Source organism: Lynx rufus, unplaced genomic scaffold, assembly GCF_022079265.1.
Source record: "Lynx rufus isolate CCGP_SWC_20201006 ecotype Redwood Valley unplaced genomic scaffold, mLynRuf1.p SCAF_2, whole genome shotgun sequence".
In the NCBI taxonomy this organism is placed as follows: domain Eukaryota; kingdom Metazoa; phylum Chordata; class Mammalia; order Carnivora; family Felidae; genus Lynx; species Lynx rufus.
This window is the reverse complement of record NW_025814834.1, coordinates 14484727-14508482: the sequence shown is the minus strand read 5'-3', so window position 1 is coordinate 14508482 and position 23756 is coordinate 14484727. Positions and strand designations below refer to the sequence as shown.

Here is a 23756-nt window from a genome sequence, read left to right as displayed (position 1 = left end):
AAGTAAGACCCCAGAACACAGGGAGGTGACATAGTTAGAACTGAGCTCCAAGGATCCGGAGACCCCTATCTTGCTGCGATGACTTCCCTGGCAGCTTCGAGCCAACACCGTCCCAAAGGCCCCGGATACCCAGGATGGGATGAAGTCTCTGCTCCCCCCGCTGTGCACCCCCCCCCCTTTGGATACATTTGAAAATCTAGGCTATTACGGAGAATTTAATCTAATACTACATGGAAGTGAGGGGCGTGTTTTTTTCTTCTGGTTATTCCATAGGCCCCCCGAAACACTGCAGAAGGAAGGACTCTTCTCAATCACATTTACATTACAAAGTTGCATGATGTGTAATTTCCACTTTTAAATAGCTCAGCTTTTCATTAAAAGGCAGACCAAAAACGAGCCCTGTTTTCGTACTCTGATGGTCAATCAACCAGAATGCACCAGGCTAATATTAGCACTGGAAAACCATACAGCTGCCTTTCCTTAGAATACTCAACATTTTCTTTTCAATAAATGTTAACAGGCTGGTGAAGTTTTAGGAGACTTCATTAGCCAGGTCGTAACAATGACTTCATCCACTGCTCCCTTACCATCTGTTCTTAATAAAGCACCCAGACTACAATCGTAGGACAGGCCACTCCCTTGCTCAACATGTTCTCTCCGAGGAACAGCCAAGTTTTCACTGTGACCTACATGGCCCTACTCAATGAGGCCCTCTCTACCTCTGACGTCACCAGCCACTTGTCCCCTAACTCGCCCTATCCTTAGCCACGCTGGCACACCCTACCTCAGGGCACTAGCTGTACCCCCCGCCCAGCACACTCTGCCCCCACATATCTTCATGGGTCACTCCCTCACTTCCATCAAATCCGTACAAAAATCTACTTCTCAGTAAAGCCACCCTGACCACTCTACATGAAACGTACTACCCCATCACTGGCCTGGCCCAATACTCCTAATCTTCCAGTCTTACTCCATTATTTTTCAAAGTACTTGCGACTTAATATTTTACTTTATTATTTTATTATACTCAATACACATCATGCAATATATGCCCAATGAGGTAGTCATGTTGTCTTTTGTTTATTGATGTATCCCAAGCTTCCAGAACAGTGGCTGGCACATAGTAGGCCCTCAAATAATACTTTTTGAATGAATGAGTGATTATGGCAGATCTGCTCTTGTAGGTAGGTGATGAAGCAGTAATTCACTCAATAGTAGTTCCACAATACAAAAGAGAAAAGGTAGCGTGTAAAATGTAATTATTTGGTTAACTCACAATAGAGCTGTGAGGATTTAGAAGATTAATGTTTAGTATAATATTGATGGGTTATTATTATATAATTATGTCTAAATCAATCATTGCTTCACATTTTAATGGCAGAATTGTGCCTGTGGGAGAGAAGATAAATTAATTTCTTCTAGGGGATGTTGATCTACTAATCAGCCTACAAGTATATTTGGTGCCAATCTTCTTGGATAAGCCTAGGACAACAGATGAGAAAGCAACATGAGAACACTATGAATTTTTCTTCCTATAAATTTTACAGTTAAAAAAAAAAGAAGAATCCATCACATATAGTCAAAGAAAACCTCCCTTAGTGCATTTACCGACAAGACTATCTTGGAGTAGAGGCACCTGGGTGGCTCAGTCGGTTGGGCGTCCGACCTCAGCTCAGGTCATGATTTCACAGTTTGCGGGTTCGAGTTCCACGTCAGGTTCTGTGCTGACAGCTCAGAGCCTGGAGCCTGCTTCAGAGTCTGTGTCTCCCTCTCTCTCTCCTGCTCAATTCTCTGTCTCTCTGTGTCTCTCAAAAATAAAGAAATGTTTTAAAAAAGAGAGAGAGAGAGAGAGAGAGAGACTATCATGGAGTAATCGCCATGGGGATGTAACATTTAGTTGATTAACATTTAACTTTTCAACTGGAAACCAAGTATCTCTTCTTCCAGGACATTCAACGTTACCCTTCCCAGAAAATGAGACGATCAACTATCAGAAAAAAAAGTTACAGCCAAAGGAAATATCTTGACAACACAAAAGTACACTGGGCCGTGCTGTCTAACATGTACCTAGATTGTGTGAATGACCGTTGTACAGCCAGCACAATGGAAGCCTCTAAGGACATGTGAAAATTTAGCTAAGGAGGAAATAAAAGAATTTTCTTAAAACCACTCATTAGAGGTAGCCATTTCATTTTTCTGTTTCCCTGGAAAAAAAATTGTTTCAATTTCCGAGCCAGTATTTTCGGAATGGAGAGCCAAGCTTTTGTCACCATCCATCCCTTCATGTTTTGCTTATGAATTTTCCAGGTGTCGTCTGAATGGCAGAAAAGTGGCAGGGCTCACCCACCACGGGACTCGAGAGGGAGTTAATAATGAATCCCATCAGCACTAGCATCAAGGGGGCTTAAGAGGGGTTTTCACAAAAATGTTTCTCTAACAACACTGAGAATCCTCCTAACACCAAGACGCTTTTACATCTTTGACCATACCTCTTCTCAGGTCTGGGCTATTACCTGAGTCCACTGGGTTTCCTACATTTAACTCAAAAGCAATCTTCAAGAACTTTCTTGATTGCGAAATGAGAAAAGAGTTAGATGGATCAAGAGTCAAGAGCAAGATGTTTTAAAATTTGTAATGCGCTAAAAAAATCGCATAGAGTTCACAAAATGCTAAACCTGAATAGACTACTGGATACAGTCTAATAGAAACTCAATTCTAGAGGAGAGGCCACTGCCCAAAGTTGCATCACTAATAAGCTGATGATTCAGGATCATTGCCTGGAGACCGTGACCACAAACACCGTTGTGTGTGTGTGTGTCTGTGTGTGTGTGTGTGTGTGTGTGTGTGTGTGTGTATGTGTGTTTTAAATTCCAGTACACAGCTGTCTTTTGACCAAAGCGAAATGCAGCTGGGGCAGTGAAAATTTAGACTACATGGCTTATACATGACAGAGGGAAAATAACTGATACCTGACCCCATCCCAACTCCTCTCTTTTGTAGTTTTTGAAATACACGACTCTTAAGTTTGCAGCTGGCCCAAGGAAGCATTGTAATTTTCTTTCTTGAAATAGCATATGAAAGGGGCGCCTGTGTGGTTCAGTCGGTTGAGTGGCCAATTTAGGCTCAGGTCATGATCTCAAGGTTTATGGTTCAAGCCCTGCGTTGGGCTCTGTGCTGACAGCTCAGAGCCTAGAGCCTGCTTCGGATTCTGTGTCTCCCTCTCTCTCTATCCCTCCCCCTCTCGTTCCCTCTTTCTCTCTCTCTCTCTCTCTCTCTCTCTCTCTCTCTCTCTCTCAAAAATAAATAAACATTAGGGGCGCCTGGGTGGCACAGTCGGTTAAGCGTCCGACTTCAGCCAGGTCACGATCTCGCGGTCTGTGAGTTCGAGCCCCGCATCAGGCTCTGGGCTGATGGCTCGGAGCCTGGAGCCTGTTTCCGATTCTGTGTCTCCCTCTCTCTCTGCCCCTCCCCTGTTCATGCTCTGTCTCTCTCTGTCCCAAAAATAAAAAAAATAAAATAAATAAATAAAAACGTTAAAAAAATAAATAAATAAATAAATAAACATTAAAAAAAAAAAAAAAGAAATAGCACATGAAGTAATGTCTACTTACCTAAATGCAAAGATCTGCTGTTCCACTTACCAAAAAACTACTATGCAGAAAACACTCCACAAATACTTTGTGATGAATAGAAAATTTTTTATTGTAGTCAAATATACATAACCTGAAATTTGCCATTTTAACCATTTTTAAATGTATAGTTCAAGCGGCATGAAATACATCCATAATGTTGTGCATTCATCATCACCACTACCCACCTCCAGAACCTTTTCATTTTCCCAGAGTGAAACTCCGTACCTCTTGAACAACACTTTCCCTCTCCTCCCTCCCCCCAGCTCCTGGCAACTACCATTCTACTTTCCGTCTCTTCGAATCTGACTACTCTAGGGATGTCACATAAGTGAAATCACAAAGTATTTTTCCTTTCGTGACTGGCTTCTTTCACTTCGTATAATGTCTTCAAGGCTCATCCACGTTGTAGCATGTGTCAGAATTGCCTTCTTTTTTTTTTTAAGTCTCAATAATATTCCCATTGCATTTATATACAGTGCATTTTATCCATTCATCCATCAATGGACATTTGGGTTGCTTCCACTTTTTCGTGAATGATGTTGTTATAAACATGGGTGCACAAATCCCTTCAAGTCCCTGCTTTCGATTTTTTGGGGGTACATATCCAGGAGGGGGATTGCTAGGTCATATGGTAATTCTATGTTTAATTTTTTGAAGAGCCACCATGCTGTTTTCCAAAGCAGCTGTACCGTTTTCCATTCCCACCGTCACTGCACAAAAATTCTAATTCCTCTGCATCTTCACCAACACTTGTTATTTTGTTTGTTTTTAATAGTTGCCATCTAATGAGTGTGAAGTGAATCATGACACTGAGTATTTTTTTTCATGTGCATATTGGTCACATGGATATCATCTTTCAAGACATGTCTATTCAAGGCCTTTATCTATTTCTTCATTGAGTTGTTTGGGCTCCATTTTTAACAATTCCACCTACATATAATTGTAGACGGTGGGAGCCTTCTGATTCAATGGTTATTTGGGACTTGGGAATTGTGTTTATGTTTTGGGGTCTCCTGGACATAAGCTGTAGACATTGGAATACATGATTTGGTAGTTTTTAGGTGCCCTGTAAGTAGTTTAAGGCTTGCTTATTCTCTACCTATTTACTCTTGAGCCAGTAAAATAATTAGCCTTAGGAAAAACAGCATGGCCTAGAGGCTTAAAATGTGGTTACAATCCCAGGTTTAACCAAGAACTAGTCCCATGTGATTATGCAACTTGACGAGTATCTCTGGGGTGCTAGACCTAAAATAATTTCCATAGTTCCCTTCAACCCCAACAGTCTGATGTTAGATATCTATCTATCATACAAGGCAATGACACCCATACATTCTTTAAAACAATGGGATGCAGAAAGTGATTCTCAGACCAGCAGTCATAAAGCATATTTGCACACTTTTCGGAAATCAAATGTTATAGAAAAACAAAAGTCTCCCATTCACTGACCAAAGTCTTCCCCCATTTATGCATGTAGGTATGTGAGCCATTGTTGACCTGGTAAAAGGCAAGTGCAACAAAATTTAGTTCTCTTCTATCCTTTGCCCTTAGAGAAGGGGTTTTCAAGAGGGCTTTTATTTAAAACACAGAGTGTCTAGAGTGAAATAAGAGTTCATCACAAAGAGTCAAAGAGAAATCTGAGCAGCTATGGTGAAAGAGATGTGGGAGGCTTCCGGGGTCTCCATGGAGCCTTGCTTGACCACTACTGTCTACTTGTTCAAAGAACAGAGAAAGGAGGGGGAGTGAAATCATGAATGTGCCACAAAGTCACAAAAACAAGTAAACTGGAATCAAAACTAGTAAAAAAAGCCAATGAAAAAATGTCCTTTTCTTCCACCATGGCCTCATGTATGCCATTCTGACCTCCTGTAAGCCATTTTCTAACACATGGACCCTAAGTGGCAATGAGTGGGGCAGCAATGACACATAAGTCATCCTCAGAATCAGAGGTACCCATCTCAGTGAAAGGGGTTAGAAGGAAGGGGCAGGCCTCACATCCACAAAGGATCTCAAACGTAAAATTGGATACTACTCAGGATGTCACAGAAAAGGCCCACTGAGGTCAAAAGGCAGAGACGTTCTTCATACGGACATAAGCGTGTGCCCATTACCAGTCCAAGCTCCTGGCATACACAGTGAATCAATATATTTTGTTTTGTTTTGTTTTGTTTTGTTTTGTTTTGTTTACAAATCCCTCAAACATTTTGCAAAAGGCAAGACGAAAGTGCGCGGTATTTTATGCATGCTGCCTGTGCTAACTGGCTAAGCCTAAGGCTTGAAAAGGTGCCACAATGTTCACAGCCTTGTTAGGGCACTCTCTTTCTTTTCATGTGCAGGTGGCTTCAGAATATGGAAGTAGCCTGCGTTTCCTGTGCGCCCCCCCCCACCCCCCCAATCCATGCCCTGACTCCCTGTGACTCTCGCTAGAAGGAAGGCTATGCTAAGTTTGAGAAAAATCATAGATAAGAGGCTGTGGTGGGTACAGCTGGTAATAGCTGGAATCTTACACTCTGCTCTGTTAACAATAGGAAATGGCCCTTCTCTGCTTTTGTTTTTCATTCTGTCTGGTTCACAGCCTACAGCCTAGGGACTGACATTACCAAATTCTGAAACCAAATGTACTTGAAAAGTCACATTTAAACCATCCCTGGTCACCATCCTAGGCCAAAATAATCAGAGGCAGGTGCCCAGGACGGATTCTCCAAAGACCCCAACAAACGTCATGAACAAAATTCTCACTGATCATGTGAACATCCACCATTTGCAAAACAATCTCAGGCTTCAAACACAGCAACTCCTAGCTGTACCTCAATCCAAATGAGGCTTGCACATTAAACTAAAAACTATAGCAAGAATTCTAAGACTGTGCAAGATATTTCAGGCTGACAGTAATAACAAAGACCCGATTTTATTTTATTTTTTTTTGTTTTTAATTTTTTTTTAACGTTTGTTTATTTTTGAGAGAGAGAGAGAGACAGAGCACAAACAGAGGAGGTCAAAAAGAGAGGGAGACACAGAATCTGAAACAGGCTCCAGGCTCTAAGCTGTCAGCACACAGCCCGACGCAGGGCTCGAACTCACAGATCGCGAGATCATGACCTGAGCCGAAGTCAGACGCTCAACGGACTGAGCCACCCAGGCGCCCCCCCCAATTTTATTTTAAATGAACATCAATATAATTTTTGACTTGGACTTTTAAACCATTTTACCAGTGGGATTGACTGAGTTAGTGAAACAATACCATTGATTCTGTAAATGTTCTATAAACCACATTGGAAAATGTTTGGGTATCTTCTGCTATAAAACTAAGGACAGTCTCGGATTCACCTTGCATGGTAAATTTTAGTCCTGGGCTCCAGTGTAAGACACGTATTCCTCGGGAGGGAGAGTCTGGGGAAGCTAAGTCTGGGAAAAACCGTCCAGGGCTGATGCTGGATTCAACCCAAGGAAAGCAGAGAGACTGGGTTAATTAACTCCAGAAAGACCCAAAGTAACAGATCTTTAGCTTCTGCTTTAAGGGTCAGATAACAATCACTTTCCCCCTAACTTTATGAACCGACATCAGATTCCTAAGGACTGCAGTACTAACCTAAAATAAATGATGCACAGATTTGTGAAACCAACTTAACATGTGAACCTTGTAAGAAAACCTAAAGCAATGGGTCCTAGGTTCCTAAGAAATCTGAAACGGTTTTAACTCCACAGCAAATCCAAGCACATAAACCAATCTTATAGGTACATCGCTTTGCATTCCACAGAACACAATACTATCAGAGTGAACTTTTATCATCTCAGGTTAATTGTTTAAATTAGGAACGTAGTGTGACGTGTGTGGTGATAAGCCTCTATGACAGAGAGTGGATGATTATTCTTTTCATCCCCATACATTTGGAAAAAAACTACTTCAACTGATAACCCATCAAAAACAAATCAAGAGATCAGATGGTCCTTTTCGAGCAAAGCCAGGGTTCCGGGCCATGAACATGCAGCGTTGCTAGGAGAAGCAGGAAATGTGAGTAGCCACAAGCCATCACAATCATGATAACCACCAGCAAGGAACAGATAGTACTCATATGAGGTCATGGATAGATGGTCTATGATACCTATGTCAGGGACTCAGCTCAAAGGCCAGTAAATGGCAGAGAGGGATTCCAACACACAGATACGTCCGACTCTAAAGCCTGAGGTTTTCCCACACAATCCGCCAGTTAAAGGCAGTCTTCAAATGTGCACAGCGCCCGTGAGACTGCTGGACATACTACATGAGGCTTTTGAATCTCTGTTAAACAGATACATAACACTCTGGTCCACAAGACTGCAGCCTGTTCACAAAAGACTGCAGGTAACCCTCATAATCTGGCAATGAAAATAAAATAGCCCATAGTGGTGAGATTAGCTCTCTACAGAAGACATAGCTCAATCAGCCACAGTGTCACAGGATGACACGGCTGGGATGACAACCAGAAAGGGCCTCCAGCTCCTATTCTACAGGAGCTGGTCTGAAGAAAGCTGTGTTAGCAGCAGTGGTCTGCTCAGAGTTCTTGAAAAAATAGGACAATTTGGAAGAATCTGTGAACACATCTCTAGGGACAAAGGCACCTGTGTGGCCTCTCCAAGTAGCATCTGTTGACTTGTTTACCTAGAGTGGAGGTAAATACGATAGCTATGAGGGGGATCACCCTACAGACACTGTCACTGGCCCCCCATCTGGCTACTCTGATCCTGCACTCTTCCAAGAAACTTTCTGATCACCATCTGACTTCTCAGGGTCCCTTTTCTCCAGGAAGACTCCAGTCTATTAACAGACCAACCCATATGAACATACTATGCCACATGACAAATTTATTTATTTATCAATAAAGACAATCCATTGCACGGCGGACACGGTTTGGGGCACATTTATATGTGGGTCCTATTGTATTGTTTAATCCACATACCTAGGTGACGTATCATATTGAATACAAAAAAAAATTAGTTATTGACACTTCAAAGACTTTCGTGGAGTCTTCAAAATATAGGTGGCAGGGCTAGGTATTGAATTCAGGTAGGATTCTATACCTTTATAATAAATCCCCAAGGTCTAAGAGTAATTTAAAAGGGAAAGGAGTGTTGGTAGACTTGAAAGTCTATGCAAACTTTTAGATGCAAACTTTTAGATGAGCGATTACTCTAGAAATCAGGTCCAGAAATTTTAGCAGATTTTAAGAAGGATTTTTATCCCAGAAAACTTTAAGAACCACCAGCACGGTATTTTGTGCAGGCTACATGCACTAAGGTGACATTACTTAATTGTTACCAATTTAAGTTTCAGTCACAGGCAAATAGTTTAACGCTATATTAATTGCTGATAGTGCTAATTACTTGATAGTGAACCTGACCTCTGCTCAGAGCTCATTATATGATTCCTCTCCGGGTTCCTTCTATTCTTAAGACGTGAGTAATTAAGGGTGGATGGTGATACACACATGCATTGGCCGAAGTGTTTCTATTCTCTACTTGGTGGCCTCCAGTTCCCTACCCAAAAGGGAGCATCAGACTACAGCCTGCACTGGGCTGGCCCATTTTGGGGTCATAGCAATCAGCCATGTGCAGGTAGGGCTGAAGATGGGCTTAACATCTTCCATTTTGAACACCTGTTTCTTTTTTATTAGACTTCCCATGTAGCATAAAGTTTTATTACAGGAGAATACAATAGATGTTTTACGGTCACTTTTGCTGGAAATCACCATTCCTTATACCACTCGGTAGAGAAACCGGCAATGTAAGATAAGTACAGTCTGTTTTCTCATTTCTTTTTCTTGTGCAACATTTTAAATAGTTACTTTAAAATTCAGAAATCAAACCCAATTTTAGCAACGTGTAGCTATGGAATAAACTCTAAAGTCATTGGCTCCCATAAATAATTGTGTGCATTTTCAGTAAAACTGATATTTAATTATAAATCTTTCTATGATGTTACAAAAAAAATACCACCCAAGATGCTTTAGTCAATTATATCTCAATAAAACTGGGAGAAAAAAAAAGATGCTTTGTAAGAAAAAGGAAATCCTACTATGTTTATGACTATCTTATTTCACAGTTAACAAAAAAGAAGTTTAGACCTTTTTTTTGGTCACTTTTGCTCAAGGTCTAAAATTTTTAGCTTCCATAGTCAAGACTGTAGTACAGAATATAATTCTAAATTGGAAGTATATTTTAGAAACATTCACGTTGTAAATATTTGCTAAAAATATAATGATTATTGCAAACCTATTGATCTTAAATATTCTGTTCTTTGAACTCTTACTGATAAAATATGATTATACTCACTGGTTATAAGAAGGAGCTCAGGAAAATGGGATTGAAAGGGTAGTTTTATTTAAAAAAAAAAGTCTCACCATTACTGTGTTGGAAAGATTTAGCGTGGTCTTTAGCGTATCAGCATTTTGACCCTGAAACTGATAAACATGGATAAACATCACTTAATCAGACAAGCGCATTATTTTAAAGAAGGACACTTTAAAAAACTTTTTTTCTCAGACCAATAGTTACTTATCTTGCAACTGACAAAGAATAAGAGTCCTTTCCAAAGCTTTACACAAGGAGCCAGAATTGAAGTTTTCACTTTCAGTCCCTTATGTGCCTGGGCACCTGGGTGGCTAGTCAGTTAAGCATCCAGTTCTTAACTTCGGCTCAGGTCATGATCTCATGATCTCATGGTTTCATGAGTTCGAGCCCCATGTCAGGCTCTGCGTGGACCTTGCAGAACCTGCCTGGGAATCTCTCTCTCCGTCTCTCTCTCTGCCCCTCCCCTATTCACTCTCTCTCTCCCCCTCTTTCTCTCAAAATAAATAAAAATAAATAAAATTACATTTTTTTTTACTTTTGAGCAAGTGTAATGGCTTGAATTTTAATAGGTATGGACAAACAGCTGCTCAATAAATATTTATTGCCTGAATTTTCTTTTAAACTGATTGTTGTATGGAAACCAATTTGACAATAAATTTCATATTAAAAAAAATTTGTAAATGATCATTGGCAAAGATAGGCTCAAATTCTTCCGAGAAATGGGTGTGGTTACCAATACAAACAAGATGAACAAAAAACTTTGTTTCACTTTAAAACTTCAAATCAGTTACACCTACATGTGCACACGCTACCCCCTACCATCTAAAAATACTACAGAGGGACGGCGATTTCGTTTAGGTGTTTGTCTCAAGCAGTGCCTGTCCGCTGTTCACACTCCACATCTGTGAAATGATGGTTCTGAACAGAAAACAGAAAAGACAGACCTTTCGGGACTGTCCTCCAGAATGGCACAGAGAAAATCTCCTGTCTTTCAATGCCCTCCACCAAAGCACCCAAGTACTCTACTTTTTCTTGGGAGATATCTAGCTCCCAAGTATTTGGGGGGTGTGGGTGTGTGTGTGTGTGTGTGTGTGTGTGTGTTTTCCAACCCATTCCCCCATGCAGCCATGCCAATCTGCTTACAGGCCCTAGAACACGTGTTACTGGGACCCACCTCAGCAGCTGGCTCCTCCTTCGAGCCCCGTGTCTGAAATACACTCATCACCAAAGCACGTCTGTAACATCCTTTCAAAACCTCTCTCCAGATTCACACTTCCCTCTGAACCCTAGTGCCTCCTGACCACATCTTCATTTTTCAACGTTCTTTGAAGAAACCCACGGTTTAGCAGTACAAACTGCTCTATTTATAGGTTTCCCTCCCCGTGGGATCAGAAGCATCATCAGTTCTGTTTCCCTTACAGCGCTTAATAATCTCCATTTCCGGGGTTAGACCACAGTAGGTATTCAGTAAATTTGTACCTAAAGCAGAATAATAACGCTGTGCTTCTTCTACACTTATGCTGACTGAAGCCAAAATTGCACTTACGATCGTGCACTTAACGATGCACTCGTGACGTTTACGCGCTGTAAACAGACAGATGTGTGAGGAATGCAATGACTCACCACCTAGTTATGTACCCTCGGTGTTGGGATGGCCATCAGACCTTCAGGCCAGCTGCAGACATGGAAACTGCACCTGCAAGTTGCACCTAGGACATGTCAGGCATCAACAGCAACGTAAAGACACACGGATCAACAACTCAACATCACACCCCCGCCCTGCTTCTGGTTCTGACACATTCAGAAAACAGTGTACATTAGGTTTAGAGAGACATGGGATTTTCTTGCAGCAGGTAACAGACTGTGAGAGCCAGAAAGAGTTTTTAAGATCATGCCTCAGGTCCAAGCTTGCTTCACGTGACAGCAAGAACAGAGCCAGGAAGGCAGGAGAGCAGTGAAGGTCACAGTCATTGGTATAGCCGGGTGACGGCCCTGAGTTCTCTCATTCCCAATGTGGCAACCCCTACCAATGCTATGTTCTTCTGTCTTCCTAGTGATATCTGTCTTAAGCTGCTATTATAATGAGCTTCCCTTGTCTTGGGGGTGCCTGGGTGGCCTGGTCAGTTAAGCGACCAACTCTTGATTTCAGCTCAGGTCATGATCTCATGATTTGGCTCATGGGACGGAACCCCACATTGGGCTCTATGCTGACAGTGCAGAACCTGCCTGGGATTCTCTCCTCCGCCCCTCCCCTCTCTCAAAATAAACAAACTTTTTTTAAAAATGAACTTTCCTTCTTGAAACATACATGAAAGTGATTGGAGGAAGAGAGTTTGGGGGCAGACATACAGGGTAGTGGAGGGAAGGAACAGCAGATGGTATTTTAATGTTTATTTATTTTTGAGAAAGAGAGAGTCAGAGTATGAATGGGGCAGGAGCCGAGAGACAAGGGGACACAGAATCCGAAGCAGGCTCCAGGCTGTAAGCTGTCAGCACAAGAGCCCAACACGGGGCTTGAACTCACAAACCGAGAGATCATGCCCTGGGCCGGTCAGACGCTTAACCGACTGAGCCACCCAGGCACCCCAGTATTTTAAAGGAACTAACCCACTCGGAGATAAAACACACACACACACACACACACACACACACACACACGCACACACACACACACACACACACACATGCATCCTAAATACACCTGCAATTTCTGTACCATTGTACTTTGGCTGCTTAGAAGGCAACTAACTCATCCCCAAAACCAAGCAGGGAAGTGAGGCTGCTTCAAACTACTTCTGATGAACTTCCCCAAATGCTTGAGGAGGGTATTAACACTTTTTTAACTCTAAAATTAAAAAAAAAAAAAAGTGTGTCCATTTTGCTCTCTGGAAAATCCACTTGGGAGAAGTGTCATTCCCAGATGATACTGGATGAATCCTGTCCCACTGGAGCTGATGGACGAGCAAAGTTGGAGAAGGTGGAGTCGATGAGAAACCAGGCTCTCCTCCAGGACTTGCATTTCCCTCAAATTGCCTGTCTCTACGGTCTGCTTATGAACCCTTCCCACTCACATGCACATCCAGCATATCTACAGTACGTGCTCTTCTGAAAAGCTGCAGGCAGGATCGTCCTGCCCTTCTGGTCTCAGCCCAGTGCCCATCTCTCCCATGAGCTCGTACTGTGTCCTGCTTCTGCAGCAATTATATAATCTGAACAATATACTTCAGTGCTTAATCATCCACTCCTGTGCATGTGAGAAATTTCTTCCCCACAACACACATATCTTGCAATCAAGAAACAGATCTACACTTGTGGGTTTTTCTTTTCTTTTTTTGTATTTATTTTTTTAATGTTTACTTACTTTTGAGAGAGAGAGAGGCAGAGAGACAGAGCACAAGCGAGGCGGGGGGAAGGGGAGGGGCAGAGAGAGAGGGAGACACACAATCCGAAGAGGCTCCAGGCTCTGAGCTGTCAGCACAGAGCCCGATGCGGGGCTCAAACTTGTGAACTGTGAGATCATGACCTGAGCCAAAGTCAGACACTCAACCAACTGAGCCACCAAGGAGCCCCTGGGTTTTCTTTTCTAATAACTTCCCCAATTAAAAGAGCTCAAGGATTCACAAGTGAGGAGGAAAAAAAAAAAGCCTGAGAAGTGGTTCATATATGATTTCTCCATTCATTACTTCCTCTGGGCAGAGTAATCAATTTAGAACATACCAACAATACCTGTTAATTGCTTCATTTTTGTCTTAGAGTAACTATAACTCCAATTAGATTTTCTTCTAGAGTCTTTTGAGAGGCAGACCGGCCTTTGGTTCTGTTTCAAATCATTTAAGGACCAAAAGATAACTGGAAATAGTGGGTAGAAATTCCAGGCAACATTCAGTATGACTGTGAAGTCCAACGAAACATGAATAACTTGGGACCCTATTCGTATTTCATAGTGATGCTCATTCAATCATTCTTAATGTGAATTTTTTTGTGATCAGGAACTTTAAGAGGCTATGCTTAATATGCTAACCTCGATGGTAATGACCACTTCAATGTTTATTAAGAACTTCCATTTTCCTCCTACTGGAGACTACTCAGAACTCAATAAAAATCTGTCCCTCGCGCCTTTATACCTTGACAACAAGGTCTACACCGGCGAACAAAATTTGTTAGGAGGTGGGCAATGGCACATCCATCATCCTCTTTCAAAGCTCAGGTTCAATCTGAGAGAAAGACCTGGCTTGCTATATAGTCAAGTCTTCCCTCTCCCGCTTATTTATTTATTTTTTTTTTACCAAGACTGTTGATATAGAGTAGATTATCTGAATCCTTAAAGTATAAAAGTCATGAGGCCGAATAAACTTTAAAAGGTTGGATGCACGTGCAGTGCACTTAGAATTGAGGTTTCGGCTTCTTAGTAAAGAAACTGAAAGTACTTGTTTAGGAAATAAAAGAAAAATGTCCTATACATACACTGGGTTTTGAATCACATTGGAAAAACACTGTGATACTACAAAAACCCTTATCTTCTCCTATCTCCCCAGTGTTTACAGTCTATGATATTTTGTTTATTTCATTGGTTCAGATAAGTTTCCTGGGGGGGTGGGGGGGAGGCGGGAATCAACTTATAACCCTTTTTAAACATTTTGTTAGGGTTTTTTCCTGTTTCTCTTAAAAATAGCCTAGCTAACGTTTATGGAATGTGTTCCAGGTGCCAGACCGCATGCAAAGGGCTTGAACTGGATTATCTCATTCAATCTGCAGGTAAACTGAGGAAGTGGGCCCCGTGTGAAAGGGATAACCCAAGTGGTCAAGGTCACAGGGCACACATGCAGGGCTTGGGGCTGTCGGCCTCATCATGTGCTCCTCCTGGACACATTGCACTGACATCTGACACCTGCCTCTGGAAATGAACACATGAAGGCTTTAGGGGGTGGGGGGAAGCTGGGCAAAATGCCCCGCGTGTCACTTCCACAGGGAACCAGTAGCTGAACGTTTTCACAACAGAGATGTGTCTTCCAATAACACGTTCTGTCACCTGATGAAATTCGGACATTTCTCTTCAAAGAAACCTTTTTTTCAAGCCTTTTACAGCTTTACCTCCACATAACGAAAAGTTGCTGCCTTTTTTTTTGTCCCTTTTTTTTTTTTTTTTTTTTTTTTTAAGGAAGGCTTGGCAAGCTGGGGATATGCAGCAGACACTGAAATCAGGGGCAGAACAAATCAGTGACAGTCGTTATCTGATGCCACATTTGATGGGGCCTTCCTGACTTTTTCAGGGACGTGACTTCTTAATCTTGCTGGAATGTTCAGTTCTTCACTGAATGCAGGAAGGCCAACCCTAGGTGATCTGCCAACCCATCTCTGTACTTGAATGGTTCAGTCCTCTGTGAAGTGACTAGAAACATTATTCTACGTCGTTACCAAAAGTTTTCAGAGTCACTGAAGTGAGAAAGATGGTTCACATTTTCCCCCTCAGGTTTTCTCAGTTCTCATATGAAAACAGGTACTAATAGGAGTCTCAGAAGGCTGGCCAAGAGCTCAAGTCAGAGAGAAAGCCTGTGTGTGTGTGTGTGTGTGTGTGTGTGTGTGTGTGTGTGTGTGTGTGTTGAGATTTCAGGAAACTTCTGCCTACATCCCAATTCCAGACACATCCAACCTTAAGAAGTTCCAAAACACGCAGGGCACCTGGGTGGCTCAGTCAATTAAGTGTCTGACTCTTTTTTTTTTAATTTTTTTTTTCAACGTTTTTTATTTATTTTTGGGACAGAGAGAGACAGAGCATGAACGGGGGAGGGGCAGAGAGAGAGGGAGACACAGAATCGAAAACAGGCTCCAGGCTCCGAGCCATCAGCCCAGAGCCTGACGCGGGGCTCGAACTCACGGACCGCGAGATCGTGACCTGGCTGAAGTCGGACGCTTAACCGACTGCGCCACCCAGGCGCCCAAGTGTCTGACTCTTGATCGCCGGTTCAGGTCATGATCTCACTATTCATGAGGTCAAGCCCCGCATCAGGCTCTGTGCCATTAGGCACGGAGACTGCTTAGGATTCTGTCTCCCCTCCTCTCTGCCCCTCACCTGCTTGTGCTCTCTCTCTCTCAAAATAAATAAACTTTAAGAAAAAGTTACAAAACACAGGGAAAAACCAAACAGAGTCTTGCTGGAGGACTAATGTAAATGGAGATATTTTTAAAAGTGATTTTTCACATAATTTAGAAGATAATTAACATTCAAATAGAGAGAACTGAAGTGTCTAATAGAACATACAATACGAAATGAAAATGTATCACACTGGATGCTTAGAGCCCTTCCCAGGAACAATCACTGTTTCTTTCGTATCCTCCTGGAAGTCTCCAGTTTATACACGGGCGTATCGGTCTCATTTTACACAAATGGGGAGCTAATGTACAGGATTTACACTGACAAACTACACCACACCTGGACTTTTAGGGCAAACCTGGAACGGGTTGGGGAAGCCTCGATGTCCTGTACCCAAGGGGATATAGAAGGACATGGTTCCTGAACTCTCTATCCAGTCACAACTGCTTCAGGAAGTGACCAAGGGCCAGCTGAGTTGGCCCGGTGAATGGACCCACCTCCTCAGGCTGAGAAGGGGTGAAATTGCAGGGCCTGAAGTGGCCACCTACACCAGGACCGCCCCCAATTCCACATGCTCTCACAGGGTCCCACATTGCCCACATCAGAAACACCTGCCACTTCCATCAAGTAAAAAAATGAGAGGATGATTTATGAATGCTTTATAATATCCTCTTCTGTGTCATTGGTACAAAATATTTAGAAAGTTTCGAGAACTTTCTACCAAGAACATGGGCTCCAGGACAGCAAGGAGCTTCTGGTTTATTTAACACAAGCTCTGAGGCCTAGACCCAGGGCTGGTTTCTGTGGACACAGGGTTCTTGCCTAGAGCAAGTCCTTAGTTTAATGCTCTGCAGTCATCTTGAAATTCTCAACAGTTTTTTGAGCAAGGGACCTTACATTTTCATTTTGTATTAGGTGTGACAAATTATATAGCCAGTTCTACCTGGTGCACTGCCTGTCCTGGGGCACATGCCCAATTCACTTGTCAAATATATAGTGAATGAATGGAAGTTACTTTAGAACGTAAGTCAACAAACTACAGCCGATAGCCCGATTCTGGCCCGCCCCCTGTGTTTATAAAGTTTTATTAAAACATAGCCACACCCATTTGCATCTCGTCCATGGCTGCTTTCACTCTATAATAGAAGAGTTAAGTGACAGTGACAGAGACTTTAGGGCCCACAAAGCCTAAAATACTTACCATCCAGCCCTTTACAGAATAATTTTTCTGACCCCGTCTTCGAACACCATCTCAACCTTTTCGACCCAAATCACCGAAACAGCAAAAAAGGCAGGTAGCCTTGTGAGATGTAGAGTGCTAGTCTTAAGCAACTAGCCATACACAAGCTACTTCTTAGGGTTTTTTTTTTTTAATCTTTAAAGTGTGTATGAATTCTGCAGCGTGGACTCAAACGCATTTGTGAGTTTTTTTTAATGTTTATTTATTTTTGAGGGAGAGAACGTACACACGCATGCGCACAAGTGGGGGAGACGCAGAGAGAGGAGAGAATCCGAGGCAGGTCCGTGCTGTCAGCACTGAGCACGACATGGGCTGCTCCATCCCACACACCGTGAGAGGGTGACCTGACCCGAAATCAATAGTCGGACGCTTAACCAATGAGCCACCCAGGCACCCCCATTCGTGTTTTAGTGCAAGGAAGTTTTAAATCTAAAATGATCTGTGCAAGTCACGATTATCCCTTGACGTCCGCTGTCTACAAGACCAAGTACAAGGCGCCCCAGCTTGCAAACCATGGCCTTAAGTTTCTCCTCTTTAATAACCCAGGGTGGCCAGAAGCCTCCTGCAGCATTTAAGTACGCAGCGAACCCCACCACACTCCCATCCTTTCTCACCAGCCCGGAAGCCCTACTAAGAGAGGATCCGACAAGGACATGAACATAGGAAATCCTGAGTGCCCTTATTCTTGTACTGCAGGTCAGTGGCCCATCACACTGACAGACTCCCGGACACTTGATCATTTTCCCCCGGGGGCTTTGCAGAAACTAGTCAGAGCTTTTTCAGAACTCACTTCTACCTGTCGGAAAGTTCCCGGGCTCGGGACATGGTCGGAGCTTTTTCGAAGGCCAGCTTCCTCATAACATTCAACGGCATTTCGTTTCTAACTTAAATGATTTGTAGCGCTTCCTTTTCATTGTTAAAAGTCACCATTTATCCTGCTATCAGCAGCCACGTAATCAGCACAGTTCCTCTGGCCCGTCAGGGTGCTGGCGAGACAGGTCAGAGCTGCCCTGGGAGGCCTGAGGGGCTTGGCTTCTGGTTTCCCTGCCCATTCTCTCACAGCACAGGATCTGGGGGCTCCAGATGGTCCAAAGGGAGTTTCTCCCAGGTAAATGGCTAGGATAGGCACGGGCAGGCCCCAGGGAAGAAGTAACCCCAGTGAAGTCTCCGATCACTGCAAGAACCTCTGGCCTGGCCACAGTAACAACAAAATATCATCAAAGGAATGGGTCATGGGGAGATCCCAAAATGCTTATCTCTGGGGGCTCTTCAAGGAGTTTTCGTCCTTTGTGTTGGGGGATGGGCTTCGCTTTATCTGTTACGTCTTAGTCAATAATGAAATCACTCATGGGACCCAAAGGGACACACATCGAAAATACCCTGTGGCGAGTACACAATCTGCTGACCATTTCCTTCCAGCTGTTTGTGAAATGTCACACAAAAATCATAAGCTGTTGACATTATTGGCCACAGAAACCAGGAATGGGAACTCAGGAATCACAATCCTGGGGTCAGGTAAACACATGTCTCACTGGTGTTGTTGGGAGACCTGGGGGAAGGGCTGTCTGTGGTCTCGCCTCCGGGGATAACTGACCACCACCGAGGCCACATTGCCCTCCCTCCCTTCTTCCCTCCCCCCTCCCCCCCACACTAATGGCTGCCCAGCAGCTCACACGAGGCTTTGGAGCAGGAAAGCGCTCCTTGCTGTAATAAACTACTTCACCCTGGAACTAGAACTTAAACTGCCTAAATAACTACGTGCTTATTACAGTTCACTTAAGCCTTGGACGATTAAATTGATATACTGGGTAGGGAGGCGGGATCGTAGCAGGATCTACAGGTTCATAGTTAGATTTCTCCCTCCTCAGCCCTCTGCAACCCTCTTCATCCTTCCTGTTTCCAGGCGATACAGTGAGATTAGGACGAACACGGGGAACTCTGATGTACTTGATTTAGGAGAAGGTGCCCTCGTGCTGTTTCAAACTGACTGACTTCAACGCTGATCAAGAACTGGCTTCCCAGTTCAGCTCGGGAAAGTCTCTCTCTAAACTAAGATTTAAAATCACACCAAAGAATCTTCGATCTTTTTGTTTTTAGCGTGAGTGGATCTCACTTCAGATATAAGCAGCGTCCATTATGATCATTTGCATCGCAAGAAGATGATTCTTCATATTTCAAAAATGGGTCACCCCTGGAGTTTCTTTCAATGGGTAATTCCTCTATTTTGTTTGCAACGTGGTTTTAAAAGCCATTTCAAATGATCCGAAGCATGTGGACTGCATAAAGCAATGTCCGCTTGCATTTTTAGTAAAGGCATCCCCACAGCCCTTCAAACTTCACCCTCTAAATCCTCACTGCTATCTTCTTACAGGGAAAAAAAAATAAACAAAAAAATAAAAGAAAATCCTCCTTCCTCCACCAACATTGTCAACCATCCAACAGTAAAGGCTTCCCACTAAGATGTTTAAATACACTGTGCTCAGAAGCCACGGGGATCCCTGAAACACAATAACCCTCTCATCGCTTCCCAGGGCAGAGGTTTCTAAAACAAAGACAGGGTGCAGAGGTACAAAGTTGATTCAAACAAGACAATTCGGATAAAAAAACAGTCCCCAGATTCAGGAGGTATAGAATCCCTGTGCTAGAAACCTGGCCCACGGGCACAGGGATGAAGAACCATCTCCTGTGCGGAGGGAGCAAGTAGGATAGCGTAAGCACCTTTCAGTTTCCTAAGGGAAGAGTTGGCAGGAGTCAAGAACGGAGCAGGAGAAAGACAGAGGGTCACAAAGTGGCCCTCACCAAGAAGGTTCTTCCCAGCACGTGGCAGTAATATCGGAGGAGACGTTATAGTCCCCGAGCTCGGACGGGGGCAAAGCTACTGCCCTAAATGCATTCACTTGCACTGACTCACAGAACCTGCCTGTGACTCCTTCACACTCTTAAAAACAGGTAGCTCCAAAGACCTTTTATTTATGTAGGTTATGTATGGTTATAGTTTTTCTTTTTGTAAAATTTAAACGTTTTCTTTTTAATTTATTTTTGAGAGCGAGAGCATGGTGGGGGGGGGGGGAAGAAAGGGAGACAGAGGACCCAGAGGGGGCTCTGTGCTGACAGCCTGATGTGGGGCTCAAACTCACGAACCTAAGATCATGACCTGAGCCCAAGTGACAGAGCCACCCAGGTGCCCCTATTTTACATTTTTTTCGAATCTTCTCAATGTCTGGCTCAGTAGAAGACAGCTGGACTCTCCTAGCTGTGTCTGTATTCAATCTGTCACATAATCCCGGGACATGCTAGTCTCAAGCAAACTCCACACACGGTCATGTAGGAATGAATGTGAAAAAGGCACATAATATCATGGTGCTGTTATAAACTATTATGAAATTCCTCGGGTCTTTGTGGATCTCTGAAAAGTTTCAGGGACTCCTTAGGGTCCCCAGACTGCATGTGGAGAACTCCTTCTAACAAGTCGGGAACACTTAACAATCTTCACTTTACAAATAAGCCAAGTGGCATAGAGAGGTCAAGAGACCGTCCAGGGCCACATTGCTAAAAATAGGTCGGAACAGGTAAAATGCAAAGAGCAGAACACTCACTTTCATCAGGATTTGCCCGAGATGGTGAATGGTAGGGCTGAGCATCCGACTGGGCCTATCCGAAGTGCTCAATCACATGAGCATTTCTGGTGGGCGAGGCCTGGTGCTAAAGCCACACATTTCTGCACACATTTCTGACTACCTGATCATACGAAACCAGCAAGAAAAAAACCAAAACTCCACGGCAAGTGCTGTCTAGAGTGAGGACCCTGCCCCAGTTCATTCCCACTTCCACCCCTCCAACAGGCAAGTGATGCTGGCGAGCTCCGCACGCTGTCACCTTGTTCCTTGGGAAACCCGAGCAAACGAACAGAGCTGCTCCATTATTTACAGCCTCCTTTTTACACCGTGCTGTATTTACAAGGAATTCTCAACAAACAACAAAAGGCATCTCCGGCCTGTGCGGCCAGGCCTCTCCCTGGGGCCAGGATCTGTGGTCTTTGCGTCCAGGGGCTTAGCATTCCACACTGTCCTTGACTATCTCCTGCCCAGCCCGCAGCGGGCCCTCAAGCCCTCAGACTGCGGGTCACTTCTGTTTCTACTTAAATGTGGGACCTGAACTCACCTGGGGAAGTGCGACTGGCACAGTTCAGGCCACCTCACTGTCAAAACGCTAGCCCTGGACAGAAGGCAACGGAAGAGGCGCCTGAAGCTCTTGCTTCCACCCGAGGGCAGGTCACCACCTCTCACCTGGGGCCCTGGAACTGGTCTCCTTGTTTCTACTTTGATGGAAACCCCTCCTCGAACACGTGTCCTTCAGGCGACTCTCCGCCAACAGCCACAGGCACTTTTTTTTTTTTTTTTTTTTTTTTTTTGCGTGTAGAAGGGATGAGATGAGACCGGTAATCTCGCTAAAAGGCTCCCAGGGCTCAACTAAGTTAGAATAAAACCCAAACTCCTTAACTTGGCTTCTAACGACCCACCTCAACTGGCCCCTCTCTCTCTCTTTTTGCCACAAGCAAGGATTTCTTCTCGCTCCTCTTTGCTCTCTCTCGGCTCCCACCACCTGCATGGCCCCTGCGGGATCTCCGGCATCTGAGATGTCACCTCCTGCAAAGGGCCTTCTCCGCGATCTCCTCCCGAGTGGCCTCTCCCCTCCGCCATCCGGTGGTACTGGAGACTTGGGGAGCACTCACTCGCGGCGGTTACCTTTACTTCCCCGGTCTGCCACCGGCTCCCCATCTCGTCTCCACACCCTCCTCCCAGAAGGTAACCCCCCTGGCCAGCGAAGGTCCCCGGCGTCCCCCGCGACACCCTGCACCTGGCCGCGCGCGCCTGGCACTGACCCCGCGCTCAGCGAACGAGCCAATGAATGAAGGAGCGCGCCTGTGGCCCCGAGGGTCCCGGGCCGGCGTCCCGGTGGCCCGCGCGTCCGCACCGTCGGGCGGCGGACCGGGACCCCGGGGTCCCCCCGGCGGCCGCCGCAGGTGCCTCCCGCCGGCGCGCGCCTCCGGGTCACTCACCATGGTGGCCGGGCCTCCGCCGCCCCGTCCCCTCCGGCCGCCCAGGAGCGAGCGGCGAGCGTGGAGCGGGGGTCACCAGGGCGCAAGGCGAGCGCAGGAGCCGGAGGCTGACAGGTGAGGCGCCCGCCTCAGACCATGGCTGCTTCCCACAATGCCCTCGAACTGAAAGTTTGCAGACTCCTCCCCGCGCGGCTCCCCTCCCTCCCTCCGCCCCTCCCCTCTCCCTCCTCCCCTCCCCTCTCCCTCCTCCACTCCCTCCTCCCCTGCTTTCTCCCTCCCCTCCTTCCGTCTCTCCACGACTTCCTCCCCTCCCTCCTCCACCTCCTCTCCCTCCTCCCCACCCCCACCCCCCCCCCAGCCCTCCCAGCCCGGCGCGCAGGCTGCGGCAGGTGCATAAGCACCTGCCCCCGCCTCTGCACCCCGGGCCACTGGGAACCCCTGAGCAGGGACCCCCGAGGGGGCTGCTTTCCCGATTCTGCCCGGGGAATATGTTATTCCTGTATTCCAGAAATGTGCATCTGCCCCCAGCACTTAGGGAACGTGGCAGACGCTGCTGGCTTGTCCTAAACCGAGAAGGGAGGGAGCGGCTGGCAGAGCCGGAACTAGAAGCGATCCCTTGCCACCCCCACCCCTCCCACCCATTCCCGATTTCTTCCCGTCTTTGTGTATTTTTTTAATGCTGCAATCCAAGGACATAGGTCATTTTATACAAGCTTGGTTTTAGGACGTCTCTCCTAAGACTTGGTGGCGTCGAATGTCCAGTCTCTTCCCTTCTCCGCTTGATGTTTCTTAAGCCTGGAGTTTTTACCTGGGGCGGTAGGAGTGTCCAGACCCCCACGTTGTAAGCAGAGTTTTTAGTGTGTGTGTATGTTCTTTTGGGAGAGGCTGTTGGTTTTATCAAACACCTGAAGAGATCCGGTGCGGAAAGGTTAAAAACCTTTGCCCGGGTGCTCCCTGGAGGCCAAAATTGCTCAAAGACCTTCCTAGGATTTACTGTGTAATTTCCACGGGGTGTGGGCTGAGAAGATGGGTTAGAAGGCATGCTCCATCCGTCCATGCACTGGTGACACATTTATCAGTGCTAACTCTGTGCCGGGTCCTACAGAAGGGGCATGGGGGGCCAGCTGAGAAGAAACAAGCTGTCTTTCTTCTGAAGCTTTTTTTTTTTAATGTTTATTTATGTAAGGAATCTCTACACCCAATGTGGGGCTCGTGAACTCATGAAGCTTTTTATTTTTATTTTTATTTATTTAAGTAAATTCTACACCCAATGTGGGGCTCGTACTCAACGACCTCAAGATCAAGAATCACCTGCTCTTTTGACTGAGCCAGCCAGTCTTTGGAAGCTTATAGTCTCTTGTGGGACAACAGATAATAAACTGGTAAATAAACAACGATGATTCAAGATAA

The 23756-nt window shown here is 44.9% G+C and overlaps 1 protein-coding gene across 1 annotated transcript in view; it reads right to left on the bottom strand.

Moving 5' to 3' along the window:
- AP1S3 (adaptor related protein complex 1 subunit sigma 3) overlaps positions 1 to 22418 on the bottom strand; it is a 59410-nt gene extending 36992 nt beyond the window's left edge. The window contains exon 1 of the mRNA XM_047084580.1: positions 22347 to 22418. Within this exon, the coding sequence (XP_046940536.1) occupies positions 22347 to 22349 (3 nt within the window). The 5' untranslated portion in view covers positions 22350 to 22418. The remainder of the gene's footprint in view (positions 1 to 22346) is intronic.
- Between the last annotated feature and the right edge of the window lie 1338 nt (positions 22419 to 23756).